Source organism: Spermophilus citellus, assembly GCF_964194105.1.
Source record: "Spermophilus citellus genome assembly, chromosome: 2".
In the NCBI taxonomy this organism is placed as follows: domain Eukaryota; kingdom Metazoa; phylum Chordata; class Mammalia; order Rodentia; family Sciuridae; genus Spermophilus; species Spermophilus citellus.
In genome coordinates, this window is record NC_138183.1 from 182,424,564 (window position 1) to 182,447,636 (window position 23,073).

The 23,073-nt window shown below is 35.5% G+C and overlaps 1 protein-coding gene across 1 annotated transcript in view; it reads right to left on the reverse strand.

The window, feature by feature from the left end:
* Positions 1 to 23,073, reverse strand: part of CCDC83 (coiled-coil domain containing 83) — a 59,132-nt gene that overhangs the window by 31,783 nt on the left and 4,276 nt on the right. The window contains exons 3-5 of the mRNA XM_081281789.1: positions 19,339 to 19,461; positions 14,123 to 14,207; positions 1,704 to 1,866 (exon numbers count right to left, since the gene is read on the reverse strand). Coding sequence (XP_081137915.1) covers positions 1,704 to 1,866; positions 14,123 to 14,207; positions 19,339 to 19,433 — 343 coding nt within the window. The 5' untranslated portion in view covers positions 19,434 to 19,461. The remainder of the gene's footprint in view (positions 1 to 1,703; positions 1,867 to 14,122; positions 14,208 to 19,338; positions 19,462 to 23,073) is intronic.

A 23,073-nucleotide genomic window follows, 5' to 3' on the forward strand; every position in this document is an offset into this window, starting at 1 on the left:
TTTTAGTAACACATATACAAACACACACAGATTTTTTTAAAAATCTGAGATCTGATAGCATGTAGGCCCTGCATAGAGGTCAGCAGCACCCTGCCCTTTCTGTGGTTTGGTTATATGAAATGAAAAAATACCATTCCCTTTATGCTCAGACTAGTTTGAGTTGGATTTTTATCCTTGTACCTGAACGATCCTAGCTAAAAGTTGGAAGAAAAGACTTGTAGCAGTAATTTGTAAACTTTGCTGTGCACAGGATGAACCCCCTGGGATTTTATCAAAAATGCACACTGATTCAGTAGGTCTGGGTGGGGCCTGAGATTCCATGAATCTAAGAAGCTCCCAGGTGAGCTGCTACTTCTGCTTCAAACCAAAATGAACTGTAAGGGACTAGTTGGCACATCTGCCTCAGAAATTCTTTCCAGTTACATCTGTTCTCCCACTTTGCCTCTCTTCCTTGGCCTTTGTGAGCTTTCTTCCTTGGAAAACCACATATGTCCTCCCTCCCTCTGCTGTGCTCAGTTATCCAACTTGGCCTGGTCTTGTATGACACACACATACAGTCCAAACCATAAACAGGCACTCTTCAGCTGGGCCCTCTCCCCTTAGAAGACAGTTCACCAAGAAGACCTGAGTGTCCTTTGGGAGGTCTCAATCCCAACTCAAGGGACATATTAAGGCATTACTTTCAAACACATGCAGACCTCTTTTGGAGATAAGTCTTACAAAATACCCTATCTACCACCTCATAGCCTCACTACTGCCCATAAAGAGACTTGGGAAGGGAGAGTTTTATGGAACAGTTCTGACCTCTAAAAATAGAGCTTACTTCTTCATGTTTGGCTTTGGAGGTTATTTCACTCCAAACAACAAAAATCTAGAGTGCTGTGACTGCTTTATGCAATGTGCTTGGTTAAGTAGGTGTTCTGAAAAACCTAGAGAAATCCAGGAAGATCTAGTCCCTTGTTGTGCCTCCCAACTTTAGATATTTCTGATAGTGAGTGCATAAGTTTCTTTCCATATTTTTTAGCTTCCTAGCAGACATAATATTTATGGAGTTTTTGACAAAAGTGATTTTAGAAATCTCAGCTACAAGTTTAGGATGAAGGAATAGGAATAAAGAAAATACATGCATTAAAACTGTACATGTCCAGCTTACCCCAGGACCATGGTTTTATAGGTCAATATGTCTTAGGTGTTTGATCTCCCATTCCTAGCATCATTTCTATCCATGTCCTCCAAACTTCCCCTTTCCTAAGTCTAATGCCTCTATCCCCCATCTGAATGTGGGACTTATCTTCATTAGAGACATTGGGAGTGGGTATTCCTTTGTTATATTCATCTTATCATTACCAATCTAAAGCCAATGAACTCACCAAACAATAGAATGTCACAAAAGAAAGAAAAATCCACACTGTGAAAAGAAATTCAGAGTGGTCTCTCACAGATGCTGTTCAGTGCTAAGAGTCAGATTTCATCCATCTTCATTTTTGATCACTGCCCTTATTCTTCCTCCTCACTTGGCTTCAGTACCTCTGCCTACTTTGTTATTTCCCTCGCCTGCTCATTTACCTCCATGTGTTTGTGGTTGTGGTGGGAATGATGTCATGTGAAATATATTCTTTTGAATATATTGAAAGACAAAAGCATTAGTACATTCAAGAAATAACTAACATTTCCATGAAAATTCTCTTAAGTTCTTAAATCACCTCTCAAGTTTTTTTCCTGGTCTCTTTCAAACTTCCATTTTTCCTTCATTGCTTCTTCAACATCCTCTCTCGTTACAACTGGTAATCCATCTGACTTATCCTCACCCAGTTCCTTTAGTAGGTTCTTTATGTGCCAGTTCTGTTCCTCCTTTAAGCGCCCATTCTGTCATGAAAATTGACAGTAGTTAACATCTTTTTACCCAAACAGAAGCGCACATTGAGACTTGCAAAGTGAGAAACATTTAATCAAATAAATTATACAAAAATATCTCTAAAGATTTATGGGTTTCATAGGACTCAAAACCTATCAATGCAGTAACCACTGGATAGAATTTTACATTTTAAACATTGTGCTATTAATTTACCAGTGTATCATCCTATCAGAATTCATGAACATTAAAGCTAACCCTCAGAAATCATTTTTTTTTTCAATCACCCAGCAACACTGGTCTTCTCTAGTATTCTTTATTCATTTATTCATCTACCACATGCCAAGTAGTATGCTGGGCACTAGGACTATATCAATGAATAAACAGAAAGGTAGTATTGTACTTATAAAATTTATATTATTCTTTGATTTTTCTCATGAATGATACCAATCCTCTTTTATTTAGAGTGAAAGTTGCTCATCATTCAAAAATTTCACACTTGAAATATGGACCAGTTCTTCCTGTGGATAGCCCATCCATGTTTCTAAGTTGCTTATTTAATCAACTTAAAGTTTATTCTTGCCCTTGCTATCTTACTATGTATATGCAGGTACATAAAACCTGAGAAAATCATAGGCAAACTTGCCCTACAATAATTAGTAAAGTGAAGGTCTGAGGTTGTAGCTTAGTAGTACAGTGCTTGCCTAGCATGTGTGAGGCACTGGGTTCAATCCTCAGCACCACATTAAAAAATAAATAAATATAATAAAGGAATTATGTCCATGTACAACTAAAAAAAATTTTTAAATCTAGTAAAGTGAGTCATTCACTTCATCGTGAAGAATACTAGACAGTCATTTTAATCCATGAGGAAAAAATAAGAACACCAATAAAAGTAACTACATAGGCAAATATAAAAAAAAAAAACAGAATAAATGTATTTTTGTAATTCTCCCCCACTCTAATTTATTGTTTTTTTTTGTGTGTGTGTTTGGTACTAAGCATTGAATCTTGGGGTGCTTAACCACTGAGTTATATCCTTAGACCTTTTAAAAAAATTATGATAGGTTCTCACTAAGTTGATTAAGACTTTACCAAGTTGCCAAGACTGGCCTCAAATTTGTAATGCTCCTGCCTCAGACTTCCAAATCATTGGGATTACAGGTAAATGCTACTGTGCCAGGCTAGACTGAAAGTGTAAAAGATGAAAAAATGTTGTATCATACAAACATTTAACCCAAAGAGAGCTAGAGAAATTATGTTAACAAGAAAAAATAGACTTTATGAAAAATACAGGCTACTGAAGACAAAAAGGCTTTTATGTAATAAAAAAAAGAGTGAAACTATCAAGAAGATGTAATAACGAGAAACCCTTATGTCCTGAGGTAGGTACCCCGCAAATTCATGCCAACTCAGAACTTCAGAATGTGACTCTATTGGAAAAAGTCTTGGCAAATATAAGCAGCTAAGAGACAATCATACTAGATTTGGGTAGGCAATAATACTGTTAAAAGGCAGCATAAAGTGGGGCTCAAAGATGGCGGATTAGAGTGAGGCAGCATTTCCCTTGGCTTGGCTACGCAGAACTCAAACAGTGGGAATACCACAACCCCCTGGAGCTTAGATTGAAAAACCTGGAGGGGCAGTCTGCCCTAGCCCAACTAGAGACTATTTGACTCATTAATCTGATATAATCAAAACCTCTCCACTGGAGTCTATCAGTTGTCCTCTGAGAGCCCATCCAGGAGCCATGGGACTACAGCATGGCAGAGCCTACAGAATCTGAAAACCTAGATCCCAGTTTGCAGCTAGGTTGCTGTGGAACATTAGAAACTGGGAGAATCTTGCCTGGATGAACACAGGTTAGAGAGGCTGGAAAGAGTTGGGGTCTCCTCAGCCCTGTGAATCCTGAGGCTCACAGGGACAGATGGGACAGTGGGTCCCAGAGTTGGAAGGTTGGAAAAGGGTGTGAGGGCATTTTGTTCTCAGCTCCCTAGCCAGCTGGTCTGGCACCCATTGATCCCTGGGGCTCACCCAGGCCAGCAATGGCACCAGCCTTGTCTCCGACTCCCTCCCCAGAATCCCCTGGTCCCAGGTCCTGCTAGGTCCAGCATGAGTCCAGCATCCAACAGAGTCCTCTGACTCCCCAGTCCCCCAACCCCTCTGTGGCTCCCAACCTGGCCCATTGTTTGCAGTTTTGAATCCTGGTGCGTGGCCCTGACCCATCCAACAGAGAACAGTGGGCCCCTGACATGGTTGGGCTTCAACACCCCACATGCTGCTTAGCCACCAGACTTACCTGGTCCAGCACAGAGCTTCAGGACTGGCCTGCAGGCTCAGCCCCAGCCCTCAGGACCAGCTGAGAGAGAAGCACGGGGGCAGGAGAGATTGAATTTGGAGACTGAATCAAAGAAACAGGAATTGTGGGGTCTGCAAGTGATTTAGTGGGCTAAGAACAGGTTCCTACACCACATGAGTGAACCCAAAGGAGATTCCTGGGGTGAAGTGTTCCGGCATGCACCTACTGGTCCATGAAGGTATGCTGACTTAAAACATCCAGACCAACTGACATTCAGCAAAGAAGCTGGAGCATACCAAGCCTACACCAGAACTCCAGGAGTTTGAGGGTAGGAGCAAGCATCAAACTCCAAATAACTGCTGAGAAGGAAAGCTGAGAAATTTTTGAACTCCAGCAGAAACAATTGCTCAATTTTTCACTGAGATCCTTTTTTCCCCTTTTCTTTTTCTTTTTTTCTCACATTTCTACCGTTTTTGAAACCAGTTATTTTCCATACATCAGTTCATTTGAGTACTGGGATATCTGAATAATATATTTCAGTTTTGTTTTTTATTATTTTATTGACACTTTCTTCTTTCTATTTTAATTTTTAAATTTTATATATATATATATAATTTAATATATATATATATATATATAATTTAAATATATATATATATATAATTTAAATATATATATATATATATATATATATATATATATATATATAACAGATAATTGAGAGGAGAATATATATATTCTCCTCTTGTTAGACCAGGACGCAAGAAAAGACCACTGACTCCAATTAAAATCAAATTAAAGCAAGCTTATTATTTCGACCGGCCGGGCTGCCTCTCCCTCCCAAAACGGCGGGAACAAGACAGCCCCGAGGCTTCTTTGTGGCCCAGTTTTATAGCCCAAAAAGTTACACAAAGGGGGGTTACAGATAACAACACTCTGAGGAGCATAACACAAGTTTACATTTTTGCTGGCCCCGGCATCAGAATTTATGGAGATCTTAGAGACTCAGAGAGGGTCATTATCCGGCCAGGGAAGGCCAGAATTTATGAGGCATCACTAAGGTTTAGGAAAGGGTTGTTATCTGGTCAGGGAAAACCGGACATGGGTGAGTTCAGGGCACGGGTAGGCATTCCAAGTAGGTTCAGAATTTGCAGTAATTTATAGTAAAGCCGAAATTATCTTTTCATGGTTTTATGGCGAGATGCCCAATTTTAAGAAAGATCAGGTTGGGTCTATCACTCTCAATTATCTGTTTCCCTTGATTCTATTTCTCTCTTTTCCCCTTCTAACAGTCAGCTTCTATAATTCCCTCTTTCATTCTTTCTGTGATTTTTTACTTCTATCTTCTCCTTCCTCATGAACATCACAACCTGCACCACTTCTGTTCTCTCTTTGTTCACCACTTGAAATTGTAAACACTTTTGAAAACTTGCCATTTTTATTATAGGCAATAACTGAACACGTAATTTTTGTTTATTGTGTCAAAACTGTAGACATCTTAATAGGAGCTATTTAGTTTAAGGCTAAATATTGTTTGCATTGGTTGGTGTTATTATTTGTCTCCCCTTAAAGGCAAGGTACTGTAAACCTTCAAGGACACTATAAATCTACAGGACAGAAACTGTACTGTCTCAGATCCACAGTGACAGATGGGTAGACACAAAAACAGTATGAAAAAATAAGGGAAAAAATTATCCCAAACAAACCAAGATGTGCCAATAATAGAATCCATTGACACCACAGTGGAAGGAATGTCAAAAAAGGTGTTTATAAAATATATAGTTAAACTGATCTACAAGGTAAAGGATGATTTAAGGAGTGAAATCAGATAAAACTCAGGAGATGAAAGATCACTTCAATAAAGAAATAGAGATTATGAAAAGAAATCAAACAGAAATCCTCAAAATGAAAAAATTAATAAACCAAATTTAAAATTCAATGGAAAGCATCACCAACAGACTAGTCCACTTGGAAGACAGAACTTCAGACAATGAAGACAAAATATATAATCTTGAAAATAAAGTTGACCATGGAGAGAATATGTTAAGATAACATGAGCATGAACATGAATATGAAAAGACCAAATTTAAGATTTATCGGGATAGGTGAAGGTGCAGAGATATAAGCCAAAGGAATGCATAATCTTTTAACTGATATAATATTAGAAAATTTACCATGAAGAATGAAGTTGAAAATTAAATACAGGAGACTTACAGGATCCCAAATGTACAAAATTTCAACAGACCCACACCAAGTCACATTATTTAAAAAAATGCCTAAACATACAGAATAAGAATAGAATTTTAAAGGCTGCCAGAGAAAAATGTCAGATTATATTTAAGGGGAAACCAATTCAGATCTCTGATGATTTCTCAACCCAGATCCTCAAATCAAGGATATCTTGGAATAATATATTCCAAGAAAGAAAATGGATGCCAACCAAGAATTCTATACCCGCAAAATTAAGCTTCAGATTTGAAGATGAAATAAAAACCTTCCATGATAAACAAGTTAAAAGAATTCACAACTAGAAAGCCTTCACTATAGAATATTCTCAGCAAAATATTGATAAACCCCTAGGCAAAAACTCAATTTACTAAAATTCGTGATGAAAAAAGAAATATCACAATGAATACTCCTGAAATTCAGAAGATAATTAGAAACTATTTATAATTTATGTTCCAATAAAATAGAAAACCTGGGAGATATTGATGAATTTCTAGAAACATATGACCTACTCAAACTGAGTCAGGAGGACACACACAACTGAAACAATCAATTTCAAGCAATGAAATACAAGACACCATCAAAAGCCTACCAGTAAAGAAAAGCCCAGGACCAGACAGATTCTCATCCAAGTTCTACAAGACCTTCAAAGAAGAACTAACACTAATACTCCTCAAAGTATTCCATTAAATAGAAAAGGAGGAAACCCTTCTAAAATCATTCTATGAGAGTAGTATCACCCTGATGCCAAAACCAGACTAAGATAAATCAAGGAAAGAAAACAATAAACATAATTCATCATATTAACAGACTTAAAGACAGAATCATATGATCACCTCAATAGATGCAGAAAAAGCATTTGACAAAATACAGCACCACTTCATATTCAAAATATTAGAACAACTAGGGATAGTAGAAACATACCTCAACATTGTAAAAGCTATATATGCTAAATCCAAGGCCAATATCATTCTAAATGGAGAAAATTGAAAGCATTCCCTCTAAGAACTGGAACAAGACAAGGATGCTCTCTTTCACTATTTTTATTCAACATCACACTTGAAACTCTAGCCAGAGCTATTAGAATAAAGAAATTAAAGGGACATGAATATAAAAGAACCTCAAACTATCCCTATTTGCCAACACCATGATTCTGTATTTTTAAGACCCCCAAAATATATATATATATTTTTTAAAAAGGCAGCATGAAAAAACACAGATACTCATAGAGAAAAAGGTAATGTGAAGATGCAGGCAGAGATCGGATTTACTGTTTACTAAGTAATGTCAAGATTTGGGGAAATACCAGAAATTAGGGGATGGAATGATTTCTGCCTGTGAGTTTTCAGAAGGAACCAACCTTCCTTCCAGTATGTCAGCATACTGGTTTTGAAGTTCTGGTTTTAACTGTGAGAGAATAAATTTCTGTTGTTTTAAGGTACACAATTTGTGACAATCCGTTTATGACAGCCCAAGGAAACTAATACATACCCCAACATTAGAACCCCCAAATACATGAGTCTTCCATCTCTGTCCAGCAATAAAGAGAAGTTCCTCCACTTCAGGTGTTAATTAAGGCCATGTAGGGAACCTACACTACTTCCACCAGTCAATAATCAGGCATTTCCACACTTTCCTTGCCAGAATGATGTCAGTAAGAGCCAAATAAAATAGAAGGTTGTAATCCCTCCCCGCCAAAAAACAAATGCCAAATGTTTTCTCTGATATAAGGAGGCTGACTCATAATGGGTTAGGGAGGGAGAGCATGGGAGGATTGGATGAGTTCTAGATAAAGAAGAGGGGTGGGAGGGAAATGGAGGGGGCAGGGGATTAGCAAGGATGGTGGAATGTGATGGACATCATTATTATACAAAGTACATGTATGAAGCCTTGAATTGGGTGTCAACATACTTTATATACAGAGATATGAAAAATTATGGTATATATGTGTAATAAGAATTGAAATGCAAAAATACCCCAAAGTACATGTATAAAGGCATGAATTGGCATAACATACTTTATATCCAAAGATATGAAAAATTATGCTCTATATGTGTAATAAGAATTGTAATACATTCCACTTCTTAAAAAAATAAAAATCAATAAAAGAAAAAAATAAAATAAAATAGAAGGTTGTAAATAAGATCTGGAACCTCGTAACATAATATAAAAATGTTGAAGTTTCAATAAATCACTCATACCAAGTACCAAGAAGATCTCAAATCAAATAAGAAAGATAATCAATAGATGCCAAAGCCAAAGTGACTAATATGTCAGGATTATTTGCAAAGATTTAAAGTGGTTATGATAAAAATGTTTCCATAAGCAATGGTGAACATTCTTGGAACAAATTAAAATATGGAAAGTCTCAGCCCCCAAACCAGAATATACAAAGAAGAACCAAATGAAATTTTTAGAACTGAAAAATATAATAACTGAAACAGAATGGAGGAGACAGAGGAAAGAATCAGTGAAAGGGAACTTACAACAATAGAAATAACAAAATCTGAACAACAGAGAGAAAATAGAAAAAAAAAGAAAGAAAAGAACCTCAGGGACATATGGGATCCCAATTTTTATGCTAGATGTTATGAAGTAGAATCTCATTGTAGTTTTGATTTATATGTTCCTAATAATTATGTTGAGCATCTTTCATGTCCTTATTACCCATTCGTATATCTTCTTTGGAGAAATGTTTATTCAGTTCCAAACTGGTTTGTTTTTCTGTGGTTCTTTTTGTTTGTTTGTTTTTATGTCAGGAATTGAACCCAGGGGAGCTTAACCAATGAGCCATATCCTCAGCTCTATTTTTTATTTTGAGACAGAGTCTCACTAAGTTGCTTATGACCTCTCTAAGTGGTTGATGCTGGTCTTGAACTTGTGATGCTCCTGTGTCAGCCTCTTGAGCCACTGGTGATTACAGACACGCACCACTGCACCTGGCTCAAACTGATTTTTGACAAAGATGTATGAGCAGTTCAGTGGAGGAAATATAGCTTTATCAATCAATAGTACTGGAACAATTGGAAATCTTTAGGCAAAAAGAAAAACGCAACAGAAAACCAAATACTTTGATTTCAGTTTTACACCTTATGCAAAACAAACTCAAAGTGGACTGTGACTTAAATGTAAAAGGTGAAACTATAAAAACTTTAGAATAAAACATAGGAGAAAATTTGGGGGATCTAGAGCTAGGCAAAGGGTTTTTAAACTTGACACCAAAAGCATGATCCATAAAAAGAAATACTGATCAATTAGGCCTTATTTTTTTACTCTTTCATAAGGATAAAAGACAAGCTATAGTCTGAGAGAAAATATTTGCAGGGGTTGGGTTTGTAGGTCATTAGAAAGCAATTCCCTAGCATGTGCAAAGCCCTGGGTTCAATCCCCAGTTGTGGGGAGAGGGGAAATATAGAAAGAAAAAAATATTTTTGAGTAACATATCTAACAAGGCACTGGTATTTAGAAGACCCTCTATTCTCTCTTCCTCTCTTTCTCTTTCTCTCTCACACACACAGACACACACACAAACACAAATACACAAACAATACATTATTATTTGTGTGTGAGTGTGTGTGTATATTATCAAAACTATAGTGAAAAAGTCTAATTATAAAATTGGCAAAAGACATGAAAATAGGGGCTGAGAATGTAGCTAAGTGGTAGAGCGTTTACCTAGCATGTGTGAGGCACTGGGATTGATCCTCAGCACCATATACAAATAAATAAATAAATAAATAAAGGTACTGTGTTCATCTACAACCAAAAATATTTTTAAAAAGGATGTGAAAATAAATATCACCAAAGAAAACATATGGTTAGTGAATAAGCATGTGAAAAGATGTTCAATATCTTTATCTATTATGCAAACAGAAATTAAACCCTCAATGAGATTTCACTACCCACCTATCAGAATGGCTAAAATACATATGACATCATTAAATTCTGGTAAGGATGAGGAGAAACTGGTTCATTGGTATATTGCTACTGGGATGTCTAATGGTACAGTCATTCTGAAAAAGTTTGGCAGTTACTTAAAAAAGCAACATGTACTATCATCCTAACCAGCAACGTAAATCCTGGGCATTTAAACTAAAGAAATGAGGGCTTATGTTCACATAAATATCTGCACATGAATGTTTTTATTGGCTTTATGTGTAATAGCCAATCTGAAAACAGCTCCAATAACCTCCAGTTGAGTGGTTAAGCAAACTGTGAATCATGCATATTATGGAAGACTAGTCAGCAATCAAAAGGAATAAACCATGATACACAAAACCACTTGGGTAAATCTCCAGAGAATTGTGATGAATGAAAAAGCCAATCTCAATGATTCCATTTGTATGATTTTCTTGAAATTAAAAAGTAAAAATAGAGAATAGATTAATGGTTGCCAGGGGTTAATGAGGGAGTAGAAGTGGAAGTGGAAGGAATGGCTATACAAGGGCAGCATAAGGAACACTCCTGGTGATGGAACGTTTTTTCCCCACATTTTTATTGGTGCATTATATTGTACATAATTGTATATAATGATGTAATTTGTTGTTAAATCTCCCCTTGATTTCCATGATATCCATCTCTACCTTTCTTTTCCTTTTTCCTCTCTAACTTCTGCATATGAGAAAAAATATATGACCCTTGACCTTCTGAGTTTGACTTACTTCATTTAACATAAAGGTCTGTAATTCCATCCATTATCCAGCAAATGACATAATTTCACTTTTCTTTATGTCTAAATAAACTCTATATTTTTAGAATATCAATATTCAATATTCTAGTTGTGATACTGAACTACAGGTTTGTAATATGGTATAGAAAACTAGGTGAATCAATCACATTAACAATGAAAAATACACAAAGTATTACTCTTTAACCAATTTTCAGATACTCCATTTTTCTTGAATGAAATATTCATGTTTTTAAATTAAAACTAAACTGAATTACTTTGAGTCGACATAAGGTTATTTTAAAATGAAATATTTGTAGCAAATATAAATGATAGCAATGGAAATATCCCTTGCCAAACTACTACACTGCTAATACTTTTCCAAATATGGAATTTTTCACTTATTTTTGTACAAGTAGAAAATTCCTCTATCATATATGTTTTGAAAACTAAGTAAGCATATCTGATTTTACTTAATAAAGTCACAATGGCCTCTGAATTCAATTCCAGCTTTAAAAAAAATTACCAGATATATACACCAACATTTTCCAAAGCCAGTGCTAATTAAGAAACCAATACACAGGAGCTAGAGGAAGAACTCAGTGATAGGGCAGTGCTAAACATGGGCAGGGCCCTGGGTTCCATCTCCAGCACCAAGAAAGAGAAAGAAGGAAAAAAAAACCCACTATCTAAAATTCATAAAATACGTATACATACAAATAAATTTGTCTTTTATTTTCCACACTTGGCACAAAAGTCTCCAAGTGAATCCAGTTCTCTTAAATCAAAATTTAAACACAATGACCATCCTTTTCAGGCCTGTGATTTTTTTCATTTGTAAATTAAAAGCATTACATGCCAAGCGCAGTGGTGCATGTCTGTAATTCCAGCAGCTCGGGAGGCTGAGACAGGAGAATCAAGAGTTCAAAGCCAGCCTCAGCAAAAAGCAAGGCACTAAGCAACTCAGTGAGACCCTGTCTCTAAATAAAATACAAAATAGGGTGAGTATGTGGCTCAATGATCAAGCACCTCTGAGTTCAATACCCAGTATGTATGTATGTAATGTATGTATGTATGTATGTGTATATATATATAAAATCTGAGGGATGAAATCTACCAAGAAAAATAAAAGAACATGTACTACAAAATGATTTAAATTGCTAATGTTATTTCTTTTGAAGAGTCATAAACACTACAACAAAAAAGGAAACAAAAGAGAAAGAAAGTTTGCTGAGGAAAGAAAATGGAGTACCAAAAAAAAAAAAAAAAAAAAGAAAAGAAAAAAGAGAGAGATTGCTTTTCCAAAATTTAAAAGGAGCAATCATGAGCAAAGGGTGAATCAGCTGGAGATAAGTTTAGAGGTGAGCAGGGGTCAGGTTTTTCCAGGGACCTGAAGATTTTTAGTAAGGTTGATAGATTTTATTTTTCATTGGAAGTCACTCAAGGGTTTTAAGCATAGGAAGGTTTACAGGGTAATTCTGGTTGCATGTGGAAATTGTACTAGAGGGGGAAGGATGGGCAAGAGATGATGGTGTCTTAGATTGGGGCATCAGCCACAGAAGTGGAAAGAAATGTTGACGTTCAGATACATGCAGTTGGAGCTAGAGTCTGTCCCTTCATTACTCCTCCCTGATGGGTATTCTAATGTGCACACTTTGGTCAGTCTCATTCTTATGCTAATCATCTTGGAAACAAGAACTTCATCTGTTTAACCCTCTAAATGATGGGCTAATGGGCAAAGAGATGACTCCGTCCTGATCTGTTGTACTTTCCATAACCTAGTCCTGTCCTTGGAGCCCCATTGCTGAGCACTAGAGGATGTGCATCGATCTCTTGATGGAAGCTCTCTCCTCTTTGTGCTTTGGATCTCATATATGGAACCTGTATCCAAGCACCCAGACCAGATTTTTCCTCTCCACCTTTAGCCATAGACCTGTTTCTGTTTTAGTCCCTATTAGAAATACTGATCCTTGCCAGATGTGGTGGTGCATGCCTATAATCCCAGCAGCTTTGAAGGCTGAGGCAGCAGGAGCATGAGTTCAAAGCCAGCCTCAGCAACTTAGTGAGGCCCTAAGCAAATCAGTGAGACCCTGCTTCTAAATAGAATAAAAGGGCTGGGATGTTGCTCAGTGATTAAGCACCCCTGGGTTCAATCACTTTTACCTTCCCTCTCCCAAAAGATACAGATCCTAGAGAATTGTGACAGTATTAGAGACATAGCTGTATCACCACCAGGACTTGTCCAATAAACATTTGCTGAATGAATGAAAAAAATTAACCCAGTGGGAGAAAGAGGAATCCCTGTTTTGTAAGAGGGAAATTGAGGTTCATAGCAACTTTGGCTAAAAAGATATCACCAGTAAGTTGTACAGTCACAATGCAAGCTCAGGTTTCTATCTCTGACTTCAGGTTGCATTAAAGTTTGAAGATATAGCATTTGTAAAGAAAAGCCAAATAAAACAGTTAACTGTGGAAGTTTCACTCCTATAAAAAATAAATATGCAAATACCCTTAGTATTTCCTCATTCATGAGATACTTTGAGGAGTAAGTTGTGCTAGTTATAATTTGCTACTTCCAAATCTTATTTCTGTTGATCTTTAGTCCTGATAAACGTATCTCAAACCCCTTTGATACTCATTTTAATCTGATTTTATAAAATGTGCCACCTTAAATGTCCAATTAGTCATTTTAACAATCAAGATCATACTTTTAAAAGGGTATTTATATATAAAACATAAACACTAAAAATCTAGAAGATTCAGATATTGCAAATAGAGAAACACTGTTTATAGTTTGATTAAATAAGAAGTCAAAAGGTAAAATGTGCTTTCAAAGCTTTAAAATTTTAAACTATTGTCCTTATGATCAAAATGACATTATTAAGCTAACATTATAATCAATACAATAGGAACCCTCTTCTCTCACATATACAAAGAACTTACGTGAATTATAAATCAATTACAAGCTTTGAAGAAGATAATTTCCTAGGATGTATTTCACCATAATTCACAATTTTTCATGGCATGCATGTACATTTTTTAATAACTACATGAAGCTAGTTCTAAGTTTTATACTCACCCTTTCATGATACTTCTGGTTCTTTTCCCTAAGCTTCTTTATTTGAAACATGAGTCTTTCTACTGCATTTTCCTTTATTTGACAGCTGATAATAAACAAAAATAAGTTGTGTTATAAGTATTTACCTTAGGAAAAAGTAATGAATAATTTTAAAATTAAACTAAACTATTTGAATTTGAGTAAATTATTAAATTTATTACAAATGCCCACCTAGGGCTGGGTGCAGTGGCATATGCCTGTAATCCCAGTGACATCCAGGCTGAGGCAGGAAGATCACAACCTTGACGCCAGTCCCAGCAATTTAGCAAAGCCCCAAGTAATTTAGCAAGGCCCTGCCTCAAATTAAAAAATAAAAAGGACTGGGGATGTAGCTCAGTAGTAAAGTGCCCCTGGGTTCAATTCCTGGTATTAAAAAAAAAACAAACCCATTTAGGGAAAAGAATGTTTCCTAAATGATTTTGGATTTTGAATCTATTTAATTCTTTAATTTCAAGGTTTTTTTTTAAAGAATTAATTACTGGTCATATTTCATGAATCTAATTTTGTTGTTGTTGTTGTTTTGGATACTAGGGATTGAACTCAGGGGCACTTGACCACTAAGCCACAACCCCAGACCTATTTTGTATTTTATTTAGAGACAGGGTCTGACGGAGTTGCTTAGTGCCTAGCTTTGAACTCTGATTCTCCTGTTTCAGCCTCCCTAGCTGCTGGCGTTACAGGTGTGTGCCACCATGCCCAGCTTTATGGATGTAATTTCTATACTTTCTAATTATCTATAAATAATTCAGCTCAAAGAAAATATAGGATAGGGCACAGAAAATATGCTTTCTAGAATTTCTAAAACATTGAGACAAAAATGACAAAACAAAGATACTTCGGGGCAAGCACATCTTGAAATACTAAGGTAATTTAGGAGTGCCTATTGGATCAACTTCAATAGTGCTCTATCTTGTCTACAAATAATAAAAGCTTCTTTCCTGAACAAAGACATTTCTTTAAAACCCCAAAAAGTGTTTGTTGAATATTTCTTAGGTATGAATAAGAAAGAGAAATGAGCAGGAAGACTTTAGTACAGGCTATCTGAAGTGCTAGTACATCTCTACATCATTATTATCTAGTAAATCATAACTTTAAATCTGAGACCATAATAAGGCAACACAAATAGCTTCACCTAAGATCCTTGCCTCCATTCAAAGCAAAACAAAAGCAAAACCAGAGCTCCTCTGGTGAGGTGGACAGATCCGTGGTTAAAGAATGAGGTGTTCTGGTTTTATATCTTGTCCTTTCTTGATCACAGGAAAATCTCTCAGAGTCTCGGGGCCTAAATTTCCAAGCTGTTAAATGATGGTGGCAATACCCAGTTCCACATATTATTGTGATGATTAAAGTAAGAAATCATGTGTGAATGTTTCTAGAATAAAGTACTTATAAATTCCTGTTGATTCTAAATATGACATCCTGTCAATCTTCTCTCTAAAGTATCATTTATATTGTGACATTGTATACTTAGCAGAGAGAAAAATAAGTTTCCTTTCTTCTAAGTGATAAGAAAATGAAATATAAAACCCAAACAATAAATCCTTTAGTGGCAAAAAACTGCATTTGATAATACTGTGAAACTTGGATTTAGTCCTGGTTTCCCAATAACTGACAAAGGAAACTTAACCTATTTAGGCCTTGGCTGCTCTTTTGTAAGCAAGATTAAAGGAGATGAGCTTGGTGGTTCCTTTGAGTTTCAGATTTTTACAATTTATGTTGACCAATGCTCCTTTTCATGCAGTCGTCTGTGCAACAGATTCTGTGAGCTGCCTCCAGTGCCCAGCATTGCTTTGGGTGTTAGAGATAGTTTTTAACACAAACTTCCTGATCCTTGCCCTCAGGGAGTACAGTCTACTACATAATAAAAAAGTAAGTATAAAACTGCATTATTTATACATTGTGATCCATACTATGGGGAAAATTATCAGGACATGAAAAGGATAGTAAGTGGAAGGAACTACTATAATACTAGGTTCCACACAACTGTAAGAAATATGCCTTAAGTAAAAGCCAATTTTTATTTCTTATTTACTTATTTTAATATATATTTTTACTTATTCTAATTACTGCTAATTATTGCAGGACTAACTGAGCCAGATCTCTCTGGAATCCACTTCGACTTTCCCAGGAAGAGATGGATTTACCAGGAAGCATGTAGGCTTAAACATCAGAACTCCATATTCTTAGCTACCTTATGGAATTTGATCTTAAATTTTCCTTCTCATATCTCTCTCATCAGCACCCTAGTATCCCACTTATCACTATAACTGCTGAATCAAGTGGGATGATAAACCAATATATATTAAATTGGTTTGAAAAGGATACAGCACTATTCTGAGGTACAATGATAATAAATCATTGATAATAAAATGTGTCACCTTATCCCTTCCCTCCCTGTGTTATTAAAATGTTAGTTATGTGTCAACTTTTTTCCTCCATGAAATTTCTTTGAAAATTTCGGGAAGGAAAACAAATGAATTTGAATTTCAAAAAAATCCAATATTTTAAACCTATAACTATACCCAAATCTGTTCCTATATCTATATCCATCCATTTTCATTGTAGAAAAGTGAGGGGAAACAACTATAAAGGAGAAAATAAAAGTATTCATTCTTAGAGATGATCACTTTACAGAATTAGCTTTGACAGTATCAGCCTTTCACAAAAAGTCAGAGGTTCACAACCTCATATTCTTGGAAGAACATTCCAACATACATGGAGTTACCTGATCAAAGGACAGGTTTGTTTTATAGTTATTGCTATCATTGCCAATGTTTTGGCAATAATTAAACTATCTACATTCACCAGTGGGTAAAATCATGCCTGTTTCTTGGTAAGCATTTTGCCATTGAGGATTAGCACTTTAAAATTTTTTTCCCATACAGATAGGTAAAAATAATATCTTTGTTTTCATGATTGTGATTTTGCTCTCAAACAAGCTTCAATAATATTTACTCAAGAAAGAAGCTCTGAGCTTAGACTATATAGTAGCTGTGCTAGGCACAAGAGATACAAAGAATTATAAAATACAGTCTTTAAGAGGTTCAGAGTTTGTTGAAGGAGCCAAGCAGAAATTAATTATCATATTTTCTTCTCACCTTAAATATTCTAACTGCTTGATCAATAATGAAAACACAAATCCCCAAATCAACCAACCAAATATACTTTACTTTTTAAAAAACCCTATATATAATCAATTTTTTCTACCCACAACTAATCCATACCTATTTCTATATCTATAACCATATTCATTGTATAAAAACAAGTGTAAAGGAAGAAAAAACATTATTATTCAGATTATTTCTAAAAGTTCAATTGTTAAAAACCATTAATTGACTATGTGCTTACTATATCCTTAGAAAATAGATGGAATGAGAAATAAAAGATGCTGCAAGAAAATCCCTGGACAATCCTTCTTTAGATGGTGAGAGGAGGTGGCTCAGCTACTTGTCACATGACAAAAGTTCTCTTATATTGGAACACATGGAATGAGTAATCTGTCATCAGCAGAGCATGGTACAGCAAGTCTGGCTGTTCCAGTGCATTAGATTATTTATTAAGTTTTAACAAATAAAAGAGAACAAAGGCATGGGATGTTCAGTTTATATCTGTCACTAGATTATGAGAATTCTTCAATATTGGTCTCCTTATAAACATGTGTTAAAGAGAAGAAAGACGGCCTCTGGTTGATCCCAAAGAAAGAGAAACAGTTATAACTGGATGTCCTCCCTATAAACCATGGGAATAAATTAGAGACCAGGTTGTGTTCACAAAGCCATTTTGTAACTTCTCCTAAGATGAGATAAAAGATGTTTTCAGTATGTTAAAAAATCAGTACAAATAGTATCTGGTTATTATTTAATGTTACCGCAGATAGAAAATAAAGGGAAACTGTTAAAAACCCCTTCCAGTGGGTTTCTGTCCTAGAGTTCTGACTCTTTAACTCACTTCCTTATATATATATAAAAAAAGACGTATGAATACATTTGGAGTCTCTCAAGGGGAAGGAGATAAAAATTTTCCCTGATCATTGTTAAAAACAATTCTCTTAAACAAAGACCTAGCTGAATATCATAAGTTTCCCATGTTCAACCTCATACCCCTCCAAAAATGACTTCCCATTTCTAAATTCCTTGTGTCTGCTTGGTATTCCTTGCTTAAATCACTGGTGTCTGCCCCGGCTCTCTCCCCCTCACTCTCCATTCTCTCAGTTCCTGGACAGTGGTAAGGTCTTTGCCCGATAGTATCTTTCCAAAAGCATTGTCTCCATGGTGCTTTCTCCTTTTCCAGAGATTAGCTTCCTTACATGAGCTTTTCTAAATCCCTCTGACTAGGTCGAGTCCTTTAGTTACAACATTGAGCAGCACCCTACACTTTCCTTCCACAGTACTTCCTTATAGCAATATATATATGTATTTATGTAAAATGTTTGTCTTCTATGCTTCATCAGGTCAACAGGACCAAGTGGTCCTATTCATTGTCCTCCAACACCAAGCACCTGCTTTGCACATGATAAACACTCAAGTACTCAGTGAATGAGAAAATAAATAAAGGAATGTCAGTCTTATTTAAGAAAAGACTGATACTTATTAATTCCCTAACAAAAGTGAGGTTCACAAGCCCTCAAGGGATTTCTCCCTATTTGTTGGAATAAAACATAAACAAATACGTCACCTCTAGTTTTATCTCCAATGCTTGGTAGTGAGACATTATGAAATGTCCTCTTTATTAAATAATTTTAAATCACTTGGATTTGATTTGTAGTCACTTAGGAATAATGTAAGTTGGAATGTCTAAGAAACTGAAAGTTAAATACAGGGAAACGTCCTCTCCTTTTGGTCTATAAATATCCCCTAACCCTCCCATGTTGTATTTTAAGAGGTAAGCCAGCTGTGGCATGTCTAGCAGAGAGTGACCACTTATTCAATGCAAGGAGCCAAAACCACATCCATGAATGCTATTTCATAGATATGACTTGGAGTATGTTATATTCAAAGTTTTTCTTTAAAAAAAAAACTTTAAAAATGTGTGCATAGCACAACATTTAATTAAATCTTCAATCCATCTCTGTTTTATTGGCAGTTGTTAAGTGCATCATTTACATCTGGAGTTACATAAATTTTAACAATGATTATATTTACATAAAGAAACACTTAGATTTCAAAATACAAACTTACTGGTAGTCTAGAAGCGCTTCACTGAGGGGCAGTTTGGCTTCCCTTTGTGGCACATCTTGGATATCCTTTTTATTTGCTTTCCCTGTGCTTTCCATTGTTCTGGTTAGTTATTAAGGTACATATCTGTTTAGCAAAGAGATATACAAAAAATGAATAAATTCCCCCTTCCCTCCTCCACTTGTATTGATGCTAGATAAGGCACTGCTGGGACTTCATTTTAAACTGGCTTTGCCATCCTAACTGTTCCTTGTCCCCAGATCTCACATCAACCACAAGACATGTTGAATCATGAATCAATTGGATTCTTGAGCCTGGTGAGTTCCATGTGTAGCCTAGTACAGCAACCTACCATGTATGATCAAAACTTTCTAAGAGATTTGTTAGCTATCTACATCTATTGCTCCTATCAGCAGATTGATCAGCCTCTTACATATGATTTACGAAAGGCTGAATTTTTTAAATCATTTAAGAGCAAAGAACTGAATTTATAAAAATAATTTTATTTCTTCAAAGTGTTTGGCAGAGTGCACTGCACATAGCAGCAGCTCAATAAATATCTATTAATTTTTTAAAAATTAAAAAAACATAATTTTTTATGAGCACCAAGAAACTAGGATTCTGAAGAATTAAAACTAGGATCCCAAAGAATTAGGTTTGGCCAGGATTGTTAGAAAGAGCAAGTAAAAATATACATTGAAGTATGTTTTATGTGGTTAAGATATTCACAAATGCAAATAATAATGTTGTATCACTAAAAAGAACTTTTCATAAGCTAGTAATTGCTTTTATACTTTAATAAAAATCAGCAAGAATAATATTTTTTAAAAAAGAAAAATCAAGACCCAATGTTCACTAGTGTTTTTATTAAGCAAGTATACATCATGGTTTTGGTTCAGATCCTAAAGTACAGAGTACAGCTTTCCTTAACAGGTTTTTATATTTTAATTTCTATTATTCTCATAAGATTAAGAACCTAAACTGCAATCAATGTTCAGTAGTTTGGTGTGGTAGAAAGCACATGACCTTTGTAATTATTTGTTTAAATGGCTGTAAATTAATGAGCATGAGGAGGATGTGATAATTGTGCATTTCTGTATTTCTCCACTAACCACACAAACGTATCCCTGTCAAATGAATACCAGAGTGAATGGATAAATGAATCAGGCAGAAGTATTTTAATCCTAGGTCCCCTCCTATTATCCTTGTGACCTTGAAATAATTACTTAATGTTTTTGAACTTCAGGTTCATCATCTGTAAAATGAGATAGCTATCTTATTCTAAGAGCTACTGTAAGGATTAAAATAGGCTAATATTTAAAGCACCTGGTATAGTGTTTCACCAATAGAAAGAACTTCATAAGGATTATGCCCTTTTGTCTTTCTCTTCAGTTAACAGCTATAGATCATCCTTCGAATTCCAAATAACTGTAAATCAGAGGATGTCTGCTTGCTGCCAAGTACAATGATTTGTGGAAAGACTAATTCATGAGGTTTGCCATTGTCAGCCTTTCATTTGAATCAACCAATTGGCAATCTGCAAATGCCATTCAGACTCACTGTGGAAAAACTTGCTGAAATGAAAACACAATTTTTTCTATAGACACATTGCTCATGTACCCAGACCTCTAGTGAGGCTATCTTGGTGTCTGAGATTTTTCTAGCCAAGTGTATACATGAATGTAAATATACTACAATATTTTCCAAGTGAAAAGTACACAGGTAACAGAAAAAAAGATTTAATACAAAAAAGATTTAATGTATTAAAACAACGTCTTCTCAGATGTGGAAGTATCAAGAATAATTCAATAAGCTCCATACCAAAATGTATCATCATTATACGAGCACAGTTCACAGCAAATTATCAGCTAAGGAAAAATTGTTCTCTTTTATTCCAGATACAGAGTTGTGTTTTTATACTATTTTCTATTTTAGAATTGAAATTTTTATCTTGACTGATGCACAAGAAGATAGCATGCCGACAAAGGTTCATTTTAAAACAAGAACTTACTATTTAATGTTTAGTTTTATTAAAAAATATTTTATTTAAAACTTAAAGCAAAGGTCAACATTTAAATATCTTTCTGAATCATATAGAAGAGACCAAATGATGTAGTCTCTACCTGTGGTACCCATCTGGGGCTGGAGGAGAAATGACCATCTTGTTCAATTACTTCAGTTACCTGGCCCATATGCTTTTAACTCTCTTGTGTATAATTAGTTACCTAACTGAAGCTCACAGCGAGATTTTAATAAAATATGAGTGAAATGCAGTCCACTAAAACACAAGTGATTTATCCATAAGCTATATTAAGGGTCATTGTTCCACACACTTCCAAGAAAATCAGTAAGCCAACTGGATTGCCTGTTTGACCACTGCATTTTTGCAATGAGTTAATGACACTACCTCAAAATGTACTTTTGTATTTGATAATGTCTTAAAACAATGGGGACCTTCATAAAAAATTATAGTTCCTAACCGCCCAAAGGATTTATCACAGTAAGGGGTGAGAATCCTAGAAAAATATTCACAAAGTAAATGTTATTATCTTCTAGGAAGGTTACACTTAGAATAACTCCTGACAAACGGAAATCTAATCTTTTTGTCAGTAAGTGCAAACATCTATTCAGAGCCTGCTCTGTGCATGGCACTTTACCTGGCCCTTGGCTGTACAGAAAAGGTAAGATCCCTGCTCAGACTGTTGGGAAGGAAGAAGCACACAAGTAGCCACACTTTAACAAAATAATGAACAACTTCAAAAGTCTTTAGCAAAATCATGACCTCTTTCTGTTTTGTGCTCCTGTGCTTTTCCTGCACCCAACTCTGGGCACTGTAATTCTCACCATGGAGTGGGGCGGGGGGGGGGGGGGCTGGCAGGTGAGCAGCCTGGGTTTGAAAGACTCAGGCCTCCAGCTTTCCTGAGTCTACTCCACATCATTATTTCAGAAAATGTTAAAAAATAAATTCCCTAAAGCTTCTCAGTGAAAAGAGGTCTATTTAGTAAAAATGGATATATATCATTCTCTTCAAATGTACTGTTAGCCCATAATGCTTTCTTTTAAAATTTTTTATTGGTACATTATAGTTGTACATAATAATGGGATTTGTTGTGACATTTTCACATATGGACACAATATAACAATAGAATTTGGCCAATATATAATTCTTGAACATTTACTCATAGACAAGAATGCATCCCATCCTGTAGTCTCGGGGGCTTGCCTCCATATTTAGAAGGCTCTTAATGACTCTTTTTATAAGTATGTACAGAGTCATAAATATCCAGAAGCCTCTGAATGCCTCCTTTCACAAATTTGTTGATCTTGGCAGAGATGACGGTTCTTCCCTAATAACATTCTGGACATATGAAATGGAGCCTGCTGTTTGGTGAATAATGTTTTAAATAAATGTAGATTAAAGATATTTACCTAATAGTATTAATAATGACAACAGTTCTGAATAAGATTTCATCAGGGGATGAGAATATGAGGTATTTAAAAGATCTCCATATGGGTGTCTTAAAGTCTAGGCCTGGTTCAGCCATTAACTAGCTACAAATTTATGTAAGTCTGATAATAGTAGTAGTAGTGATAATAACATAATACTTCTATAAACCTTGTTAAAGAGAAATGTAACTAAAAAGACATAGAACTTGGCATAGTGTTAATTGCAAGGAAATACATATTCAAAAACATTCATGAGGGCTGGGGATATGGCTCAATGGTTAAGCGCCACTG